Source organism: Aspergillus japonicus (genome assembly GCF_003184785.1).
Source record: "Aspergillus japonicus CBS 114.51 unplaced genomic scaffold BO86scaffold_94, whole genome shotgun sequence".
Taxonomy (NCBI): domain Eukaryota; kingdom Fungi; phylum Ascomycota; class Eurotiomycetes; order Eurotiales; family Aspergillaceae; genus Aspergillus; species Aspergillus japonicus.
In genome coordinates this window covers 82,417-92,337 of record NW_020291731.1, presented here as the reverse complement: position 1 = coordinate 92,337, position 9,921 = coordinate 82,417, and the positions used below count along the sequence as shown (strand labels likewise).

The window sequence follows — 9,921 nt, the reverse complement described above, 5'->3', positions numbered from 1 at the left end:
CCCTCCCCTCCCCACCCCACTCTACCTCGCTAATCACCATCCATCCATTCACCGACCGATCCAGGTCCTCGTGCAAATTCTCTCCAGCTTCTCGACCCGCTCTCTTCTCCCCTGGACATCAGTCTGCCACCGTTTCCATGCCTTGATCCTCCGCATCCTGCACTACCGGCTCCGCATCGCCGCCTCCCTGCCGGAATACAAACTTATCCTCGAATGCTTCCACCCCAGCTCGAAACTCATCGAGCCCCATGTCTTCTGCACGTACATCGGCACGGACGACCTGAGCAGCCAGTTCGATGGGAAGGGCTCGTTGTACGAGAATGTAGACACCGCAGAGCGCCTCGGCCGACTCGGTTCGGTGTATTCGCGGTTTCGCCCGGAGCGAACACCGGAGGATGGTACATCCCCAGCAACGCGATGGGGGTCTTATGGCACTGGTAGGTAGTCCTCCTGGTTTTAGAAGAAGGTTGTGCAGGCATGATGAACTGACCCGTTGGTAGATGAGGAGCTAGATCACGATCCGGACGACAGGACGGTGACGCGTCTCATCAACCTGGAAGAAGTTGAGGACTTCTCCCAGTTGTGCGTGGTGGTCAATGTGGTGAAAGTGATACCGGGAAGCGATCTCTTGCTGAGCGCCCACACGGTCGAGGATGGGGTGGTTCGAGTGTTCCGGAATTGGCTCAAGGAACGGGAAGGATGGGATCGGGACCGGGATCAGACCCATGCCCAGGGCAGTGATCCACCCGACAGGGCTTCTGCAAAAGATCGTGACGATGCGAGTATGCTTTGGGTTGATCCAAGTCGCAATGTCGGGATCAGAGCACGAGTTCGGGGAAGGCGATATCTCGACCAGCAGATGCCGTTGCTGGTCCACCGCGACGAGGAGCAGGGGATTACATATGAGCTGGACATTGAGGGTAGGTCACTTTCGTGGGAGAATTGACGTATTTGCTGACCGGCCTAGAACTACATATTCGGACCACTTGTCTTCTGATGACCGTGGAGAAGTCGCAGGAGGAGCAGAAGAACTATCCGAAAGCCGTGATCTTCACGCGGACAGTATGATTCATGACCACCGAGCTCTGGTTGATAGAGTGGTCGGGATTCTGAGTTGTAGCGCATAGTGTCAGTGCATCGATATGCAGTACTTATCAATACGAACTGCCTGCGTCATGCATGCTAACTTTGCATGTACTGTACTGTACCGAGTAGCGTAGCAGCAAATGAGGCAAGAAAGCCGACCGGCAAAAAGAAACCGCCTGAAGATAAGCGACACGCACTAGTCCGTATGCGGAGATTTTACCTCGGCACGTTTTCAGCCCCCTCGGCGCTGATTGGCCGGTGCCTGTCTGCTAACCGGATAAGCGGTGCCGAAACAGCATGAATTTGAAATCGATTGTGTCAGGTTCCACCCTCAAATATCTGCTGCATTATTCATTTCAATTGGAGTTTCTTGTTTTTCTCAAGCTTTGATCCTCTTGTTGCTTCGACATCACTCAGGCTGACGAGGTGGAAGGATGCTGGTGAACTTTTACGGCCTGATACATCCTTAAGAGACGAACCTCGAGCTAAACCTCTTTTCCGCTGCTCTCGCCACCCTCCGATTTAGCCACGATGGGCACGAGCTCGAAAATCCCGTACTGGCAGCTCGTCTTCGACCAGAAGGTGGTCACGCCAGAGATCGTCGATTACCCCTATGACGGCGCCGGCACGGAGGAGTCGCCCTACGCGGTGACGTGGATCCCCAATGATCCCCGCAATCCGATGAACTTCAAGGACAGGACCAAATGGCTGTACACGGTGCAAGTCTCCTTCGTCACGCTAACGGTGGCCCTTGTCTCCTCGGTGTACTCGGGCGGGATGGGTCAAGTGGTGCAGGAGTTTCAGTGTGAGGAAGAAATCGCCATCCTAGGAATCTCCCTGTTTGTGCTGGGATTCGCCTTTGGGCCCTTGCTGTGGGCGCCCATGAGCGAGGTCTTTGGCCGCCGCAACGTCTTCACCATCACCTTTGCCATCCTGACCGCCTTCAACGCCGGTGCGGCGGGCGCCCAGAACATTCAGACGCTCGTTATCCTGCGGTTCTTCGCGGGCTTCTTCGGCTCCTCCCCCTTCGGCAATTCCGGCGGCACGATTGCGGACATGTTTCCGGCCTCGAAACGCGGCATCGCCATCAGCTTGTTCGCAGCGGCACCGCTGTGCGGCCCGACGATCGGACCCGTGATCGGTGGGTTCCTAGGCGCCGGGGCAGGCTGGCGCTGGGTTGAGGGTTTTATGGCCATCTTCTCGGGAGTGGTGTGGCTGTCGCTCGTCTTCCTGTTGCCGGAGACCTATGCGCCGGTGCTTTTGCGCCAGCGGGCGGCCAAGCTGTCGGAGCTGACCGGGCAGGTCTACCGCAGCAAGCTGGACATCGAGCGCGGGCCGGTGTCGCTGTCGCAGACGCTGAAGACGGCGCTGTCACGGCCGTGGATCCTCCTCTTCAAGGAACCGATCGTCCTCCTGTTCTGCATCTACATGGCCATCATCTACGGGACGCTGTACATGCTCTTCGCCGCCTACCCGATTGTCTTCCAGGAGTCGCGCGGCTGGAGCGAGGGGATCGGCGGCCTCGCCTTCCTCGGAATCCTCGTCGGTATGGTATTCGGGGTCGCCTACACCTTCCCGGACAACATGAAGTATGCGCGGCGCTGCCGCGAGGCCCCCGCGGGGACACGGCTGGCGCCCGAGGTGCGGCTCCCCCCCAGCATCATCGGCGGCATCGCGCTACCGGTGGGCCTGTTCTGGTTCGCCTGGACCAACTACCCGTCCATCCACTGGATGGCCTCGGTCGCGGCGGGCGCTCCCTTCGGCTTCGGCCTGGTGCTGGTGTTTTTGAGTGTCTTCAACTACCTGATCGACGCCTACACCATCTTCGCCGCCTCGGTGCTGGCCGCCAACTCCGCCCTCCGCTCGCTCTTCGGCTTCGCCTTCCCGCTCTTCACCACCTACATGTACGAGAACCTGGGCATCCACTGGGCCTCCTCCATCCCGGCCTTCCTGGCGCTTGCGTGCATTCCGTTCCCGATCGTCTTCTATCTGTATGGCGCGCGCATCCGCAAGCATTGTCCGTACGCGGCGCAGGCGGAAGCGTTCATGCAGAAATTGGCCGCTGCGCAGCAGCAGCAACAGCAGAAGCAGGCGGCTGTTGGTCCCCAGGAGAAGGAGAAGCTGGATGTGGAGAAAGGCAGTCCGGTGGCTGCTGTGGCTGGTGCGGATGATAGTGTGGCGGTCGACAGCGACAGCGACAGTGATAGTGATCGGCTGTCGACGATTCCATCGCGGGCGGCCATCGAGCGGCGGGCGTCGCGGGCGTCGCGGACTTCGCGCAAGTCGACGCGGTCGTTGGCGCGGACGGTCACGTATGAGGAGAATCCGTACGACATCGATCGGGTCAATACTTGTAACTCGATCAGTGGGCGGCCGGGGAAGAATTGAGGACGAAGCGAGACGATCTCTTTGTGATGTCTCTTGGCTGTCTGGACTGAGTCCGCGAGCCGATACAGCACCAATCCACACCATGGGATGGCTGCTCGACAGGATCGACTCTGGAAGTGGAGGGCTGATATTGCTGCCGTTGTATAGGGCCATCTAGGGCTATCTCTTGGCTGGCGGTCTTCACAATCCACCCATCAACCCCTAGCGCAACAGAGTTCACCACACCGAACGAAATGGCGGTTGCTCCCCTACTGCATCTACACTACTTGCATAGCAGGCGTTGCATTATTCGGCCCTCGAGGCTACGGCATATAGATATTTTTGACGTTTGTTGATACCTAGACAAAAGCATAGATAGACTTAATGATAATCGTTACACTTCCGATCTCTCAGTCCCTAGAATCGAGTATGTCGGTCCTGCAAACGTGCAAACATGTTGTGCATCATCACTCAGCCGAAGCATTCTGTTGATATCTGTTAGGCGCCAATTCACCAGAGGAAAGATCTTGTGAATTCAGTGAATGAAGACTCTTTCTACTTCGCAGGCCATGTATAAGAAAGCCTCCTCGATCTGTTCCGGATGGTGCTATAAAGCTTCGCTGGCTCTCTATTCTTCATCTTCTCATCTTCTGATCTTCTCATCTTCTCATTTTCTCATCTTCTCATCTTCTCATCTTCTCATCTTCTCATCTTCTCATCTTCTCGCCTCCTTCTTTCATCCACCAATCCTCGCATCCAACACCACCAACAAAAGCCCACGATGCCTACCTCAAACCGGTCTCCAACCACGCCACCATTCAACATCCTCCTCGTCACCAACAGTGAACCAGACCCAGCGAACCAGACCCTCGCGATCGCGCACGAGTTCCTCGCCCACAGCCACAACCTCCGCGTGCACCTCGCCTCCTTCGCCGAGCTGGCCCCGTCCATCAAGCAACTGAACCACGACCGCACGACCCACCACGAGGCAACCTTCCACAGCCTCCCGGGGCCGTCCAAGCGCGAGGCCTCCGACAAGAACGGGTTCGTCCAGCAGAACGCATTCCACGGCCACAGCAGCTGTGCGGATACCCTCCGAACATACACGCAGCTGCTGCCGCAGTCGCGCATCCCCTGGACGGGGCCCGAGTACGTCACGCTCTACAACCACATCGGGATCATCGTGGCGGATATCTTCCCGCTGGTGATCGTGGTCGACGCGACCCTAGCCCCCGGGGTGGATGTCTGCCGCACTCTGAAGTGGCGGCATGTGCTGGTGGGGTCCGGGTTGGCGCACGAGTCTCTGCCGCCGTCGCCGGGCAGGATGTCAGTGTACGTTCCCTTTCGTTGCGTCTACTCCACCAAGGCCACTGATCAAACTATAGCCTCGGACCCAGATTCCTCTCCCTGAAAAACCTCACCCTAGGCCTCCTCCTCCGCCTGGGAACCAGCCACTCCCCGCACCTCCAGCAGATCCAAACCGCGCGGCGCGCCAGAGGTCTCACCGGCCCCATCCCCATCCCTGACCCCCGGGCCTCCCACCCCCAACCCGGCGACGCGCGTCCGCTCCTCCTCCTCCCGACCCACCGCACCTACGACCCCATCCCAGGTTCGTCTGGAGTCATCCACTGCGGCCCCATCACCCTCCCCCTCCGCCCGATCGGCAAAACCCACCCGGACCTAGCCCTCTGGCTCCGCCAGCGGCCCACCGTGCTCATCACGCTCGGCCCCGAGACCCGCTACCCGGCGCGCGAGCAGATCGCGTTCGCCACGGCCATCGCCGCGGTGCTGGCCGCCCAGCCGCTGGCGCAGGTGCTGTGGCTGATGAAGCCCGAACCGACCCACTCTGGGGTTCACTCCTGCTCGGACGGGCTGATGGAGGCGACGGTTCTCCGACTGAAAGCGACGGTCACCCCGCGCCACCGGCTGCGCATCTACGGCCGGCTGCCGGCGGAGACAACGGCCCTGCTGGCGAGTGGGACTGTGGGGTGTGTGGTGCATCGGGGGGAGGCCCGGGTGTTTGGGGAGGCGGTCAGGTATGTGTTCCCCTAGGTTTCTTCCGTCCTTCTTTGGTCAAAAGTACTGTAGAACGATGGTGGGAGTGTGCTGACGCGTGACAGAGCGGGGATCCCGCAGATCGTGCTCCCGATGGACCTCGCGGACTATGAGTATGCGCAGCGCGTGGAGGATTTGGGGGTTGGGGTTGGGGTTGGGGTTAGGGGAAGGGGAAGGGGGAAGTGGGCCGGCGGTAGGGTTGCCGGGGAGCAGGTGGAGAAGGCGATGCTGCGGGTGCTGGATGGGGAGGCGGGCGAGAACATGCGCGAGAGGGCGGAGGCGCTTGCGATGCGGTTGCTGAGGAAGGATGGGAGGGTTGTGGCGCATGAGCGGATTTTGGAGATGATTGGGTTGAGGAGGATGTCTTGAATTGAGGCTGTCATTCTTGGTTGATGCCCAGGGCCTGAGTACATCTGAGGGACTGCTGGGCCAACTTGAATAAGGATTGTTCTTGGTGCTGGTGTTCAGTTATGCAAGCTGGACTATTGTCAGTTGCTTGTTGTCGTCCAATCTGACGGACCTGTATTTTGACTCAGTGTGTTGTCCATCCTTCTTTGATCATTCAATCCCACCGGGCACTTCGGCTTCAGTGCAGTGCGAAGACCGAATTCCTCTTCAATTGCCAATTGCCCTCATGGCGTTGACGTTGACTTGCTGTAGGGGGGACTAAAGGAGAGAATCGGAGTGACGTCGGCTAAGAATTTACACTCTCGGATACCCGCAAACCGGGCAGATCGACGGGGCGCACTCAAATCTGGCATCCGAGGATGCCCGGTTTGCCGGATCTTCCCCGCAATTTAAATGCCCGCTGCCCCTCATCAACAACAATTCCTGTCATTGCATCTATCTGCATTGCGTCTGCATCTCCCCTTTCCTTTACCTCGCCTCAGCTTAACCCTGAACCAAAATGGCCAACGAACGCATCGCCTGGATCGGCCTGGGTAACATCGGCCGCGTAAGTTCTCTGCCTTGCTGCCTCCCTGCCTCCCTGCCCCTGTGCCCCTCACCTCTTTAAACAAACCCTCTCCCCTCACATCACGTTCCCAAACGGTTCCCCTCCCTCCCTCCCCACCAACACAACTAACAAAAGACCAGGGCATGTCCCGCAACATCGCCACCAAAGGCCCGCAAACCAGCCCGATCACCCTGTACAACCGCACCGCCGCGCGCGCCGAGTCCTTCGCCGCGACGCTGCCCGCCGACCGGGCGAGCGTGGCGACCGGCCTCCCCGCCGCCGTCTCGGCGGCGACCATCATCTTCATCTGCGTCGGCGACGACGCCGCCCTGGACGCGATCATCGACACGCTCACCTCCGCCGCGGACCTCGACCTGAGCGCCAAAATCCTGGTCGACTGCTCCACCGTCCACCCGGACACCTCGCGGCGCGTCGCCGGCACCCTCACCGACCGGGGGGCCCGCTTCGTCGCGTGCCCGGTGTTCGGCGCCCCCGCCGCGGCCGACGCCGGCCAGCTGGTGGTGGTCCCGGCCGGCCCGCCGGGGGCCATCGACCGCATCGCCCCGTTCCTGGAGGGGGTCGTCGCGAAGGCCGTGGTGCCGATGCCCGGCGCGGACGTGGGGCGGGCCACGACGCTCAAGGTCCTGGGCAACACCTTCATCTTGAACACGGTCGAGAGTCTGGCCGAGGGGCTGGTGGCGGCCGAGAAATCCGGGCTCGGGGCCGACGTCTACCAGGAGTTTATCCATCGCATGTTCCCGGGTCCGTTCGCGGCGTACGCCGACCGCATGGTCTCCGGGGATTACTGCCGGCGCGCGGAGCCGCTGTTCGCGGTGGACCTCGCCCGCAAGGATCTGCGGCATGCGGGCAGTCTGGCGGCTGCCGCGGGCATGCGGTTGCGCAGTGTCGAGGTGACGGATGGGTATTTGCAGGAGGTCAAGCGGGAGAAGGGGGAGAAGGGCGATATTGCGGCGGTGTATGGGGCGGTGCGGAAGGAGGCCGGGTTGGGGTTTGACAATTGATTGTTTTTTTTTTTTTTGTATATTGTACTCTTACTGCGGGGCGGTGCGGTGCGGTGCGGGTGCCAGTGCCAGTGGCATTAGGGATAACTCTAACCCAGCGTGAAATTGTTTATCCTAGTACCCTACTGAATTTAGGTAACAATCACAACCAAACATCCTGCCCCGCCCCGCCCACCTCGGGAATCAGCCACGACGTCCGGAAATACTGCTGGAGCACCTTCTGGCTGTACGACTGATCATCGACGCAGTACGCGCCGCCCGTCGGCCCGATGTGCGGACAGTGCACGGCCGGATCGTACTGCACCATGTGCTCGTGCACCTCGCGACACAGCAGGGTATTGCGGCCGAGCTCGTAGTCCTTGCCGAGCGGGATGCTCTGCGTCAGGAACGCGTAGCACGCATCCCGATCGGCGTACTGCTGGTTCGCCCCCGTGCAGTACGCGTCGTGCGTCGCGCAGATCTGGTCCGCCAGCAGCTGCGTCAGATACGCCGTGGCGGCGGCGGTCGTGCCGTTGATCTGCTGCGCCAGCGCCCCGACCAGCGTATCGACCAGAAACCCGAACCACCGGAACGTCGCGTCGTACTGCTCGATCTGGCCCGCGGCGTTCCACATGATCCACGTGTCGATGGTGACCGGGAGCAGCAGGTTGCCGAAGGAGGTCGCGTTGAAGGTTACCACCGTCGTCGCCGAGGCGAGGTTCGTGTTCGCCGCCGCCGTGAATTGCGTGATGCTGTACGCGATCGGCACGCCGACCAGGCTGAGGTGCGTGGGGTCGCTGAAGAGCCCGAACAGGTATTCTGTGTTCAGGGTGGAGCCGTTGAAAACCCGTGTTATGTCGACGCGGCCTTGGATCTTTTGGGGGGGGGGGTGCCAAATGTTAGTCGGGGAATATAGGGGTGGTTTGGGGGTGGGCTGGGGGTAAGGGGTCTGGCGACGTACGTCAGGCGCGAAGAGCGTCGAGTTGATGGCTTTGGTTTGCTCCAGGTTGGCCGGGTAGAGGAAGTTATCCCAGAAGGTCTTTTCCAGGGCCCACAGCTCTTGGATGCTGTATTGCGTGGTGTTCTTGGGTCGGGGGCTAGGGCTGGGGCTGGAGCTGGGGCCGGTGCGGGTGCCCTGCACGCGAGGCGTGAGTAGGGTTGCTGCGGTGAGCAGTGAGGTCCATGGGATGTGCATGGTGGTTGGACTGGTTGGACTGGCTGGGCTAGCCGGGTTGGTTGGATTGGTTAGGGTGCAGCAGCAGCAGCAGCAGCAGCAGCAGCAGCAGAGGAGCTGGACTTATATCCCCAGCCAGCGAGCTGGCTATGGGTATGACAACTTGGCAGGTCATGCAACCCTAAATTGCCCAGTCAGATCCAGCCCTCAGGCAGCCCCCGTCAAGATCTCCATCATATTGCTTCTTTCGCCCGCCGATACGAGCGAACCCACCGCGCGGCGCCCTGTGGCGGAATTGGCTGGGCGGTTCAGCTGACTAGGGGTGCAGTCTGCACCGAGTCAGTGGCGCTCGCAGGTAGAAAAGGAGTTATGAGAGCAATTCTAGCCGAAGGCGACGGAATGTGCTGCGTAGGAGGGGAGGTCCCAAGAATGTTGGAATGAGCGGGCTGGCCTGTACGGTACGAACTTGAGATGGAAGGCCGCCCCTGTCGATCTATTGGGGATTATTGAATATCTGCATACAGAAAGTGAGTTGAAGGGTAGCATCAGCAGGCACATCACATCGCGCAGCCAGCCTCGTATCCCGGTCTAAGACGAGTCATGCGGAGGGCCGATCCTTAGCCTTGGCTTTAGCCCTAAGTGAGGGCCGCGCGGATCGGTGGAATGACGGTCGCGCTGGTTGAAGCTTGTTGGTGCTTATTATTGACCTCTGAGATTGACGGTGTCCAACTGGAATAGAATTGTGTTTGAAGTCCCTCATGCCGTCTGTTACCTTGCAAGAAGAGGGGTTACGACAGAGGTAAACCGACAATTCCTGGATACTCCGCAGCTCCGTCGAACATAGGGCTCGATTGCCTTTTTAGCGTCGGATCGCCGAGATCATCAGACCAGACACATCTGCAGCCACTTACAAACAACCAACGCATCTCATTCGATACACTTAAATGGAAGCAAACAATAAGTACTCAGTATCAGTTCATTGTCTGTAATAATTGATCTGAGGGGTCAAACCGTCTGCTCATCCCAGAGTTGCCCTTATTCATCTCCCCTCGGCAACAAACCCCCCCATCCGTACGGTCCTTACCAAGCTGTGCATGGCGCACCGGGCCGAACGCGGACGATGTCCTGGGCTACGACCAAGATCATTCCACAGAAGTCAGAAGTACCAGGGTCGTCGGACAGGTGATGGGAAAAAAAGGCCACCTCTAAAAAACCCAGAACCAAGGACGAGGAGGGCTGTGGAGAATACTATTACCCCAGCAGCTGGCAGCCGATCAACCGCA

General features: G+C 59.6%; 5 protein-coding genes across 5 annotated transcripts; 4 read left to right on the top strand and 1 right to left on the bottom strand.

Annotated features, from left to right (window-relative positions):
• Positions 1 to 37: 37 nt before the first annotated feature.
• Positions 38 to 1,068, top strand: BO86DRAFT_325239 (uncharacterized protein; the record flags this gene model as incomplete). Its single annotated transcript, XM_025668518.1, has 3 exons — positions 38 to 437; positions 501 to 920; positions 968 to 1,068. Coding segments are annotated over 3 exons (921 nt in total), but the record flags the coding sequence as incomplete, so codon positions are not given.
• Positions 1,069 to 1,416: 348 nt separating this feature from the next.
• Positions 1,417 to 3,561, top strand: BO86DRAFT_393312 (MFS transporter). The gene has a single exon (XM_025672987.1). The coding sequence runs from the start codon at positions 1,618 to 1,620 to the stop codon at positions 3,472 to 3,474; it is 1,857 nt and encodes a 618-aa protein (XP_025522534.1). The 5' UTR covers positions 1,417 to 1,617; the 3' UTR covers positions 3,475 to 3,561.
• Positions 3,562 to 4,025: 464 nt separating this feature from the next.
• BO86DRAFT_393311 (uncharacterized protein) lies at positions 4,026 to 5,072 on the top strand. Its single transcript, XM_025672986.1, has one exon. The coding sequence runs from the start codon at positions 4,235 to 4,237 to the stop codon at positions 4,862 to 4,864; it is 630 nt and encodes a 209-aa protein (XP_025522533.1). The 5' UTR covers positions 4,026 to 4,234; the 3' UTR covers positions 4,865 to 5,072.
• A 1,282-nt stretch (positions 5,073 to 6,354) lies between these two features.
• On the top strand, positions 6,355 to 7,544 carry BO86DRAFT_372441 (NAD(P)-dependent oxidoreductase). Its single transcript, XM_025670348.1, has 2 exons — positions 6,355 to 6,463; positions 6,604 to 7,544. Exons 1-2 carry the CDS (start codon positions 6,416 to 6,418, stop codon positions 7,483 to 7,485), a joined length of 930 nt encoding a protein of 309 aa, XP_025522532.1. The 5' UTR covers positions 6,355 to 6,415; the 3' UTR covers positions 7,486 to 7,544.
• An 83-nt stretch (positions 7,545 to 7,627) lies between these two features.
• Positions 7,628 to 8,839, bottom strand: BO86DRAFT_443252 (uncharacterized protein; the record flags this gene model as incomplete). The annotated part of the gene is made up of 2 exons (XM_025676348.1): positions 8,426 to 8,839; positions 7,628 to 8,338 (listed from the first exon to the last, which is right to left on the bottom strand). Exons 1-2 carry the CDS (start codon positions 8,657 to 8,659, stop codon positions 7,628 to 7,630), a joined length of 945 nt encoding a protein of 314 aa, XP_025522531.1. The 5' UTR covers positions 8,660 to 8,839.
• Positions 8,840 to 9,921: the final 1,082 nt, after the last annotated feature.

What these genes read in the sequence shown, in the direction of transcription:
- BO86DRAFT_393312 (XM_025672987.1), top strand. Translation starts at nt 1,618, where the DNA reads ATGGGCACGAGCTCGAAAATCCCGTACTGGCAGCTCGTCTTCGACCAG.
- BO86DRAFT_393311 (XM_025672986.1), top strand. Translation starts at nt 4,235, where the DNA reads ATGCCTACCTCAAACCGGTCTCCAACCACGCCACCATTCAACATCCTC.
- BO86DRAFT_372441 (XM_025670348.1), top strand. Translation starts at nt 6,416, where the DNA reads ATGGCCAACGAACGCATCGCCTGGATCGGCCTGGGTAACATCGGCCGC. An exon ending in GCCTGGGTAACATCGGCCGC is followed by an intron (nt 6,464 to 6,603) that starts GTAAGTTCTCTG and finishes ACAAAAGACCAG; the next exon opens with GGCATGTCCCGCAACATCGC.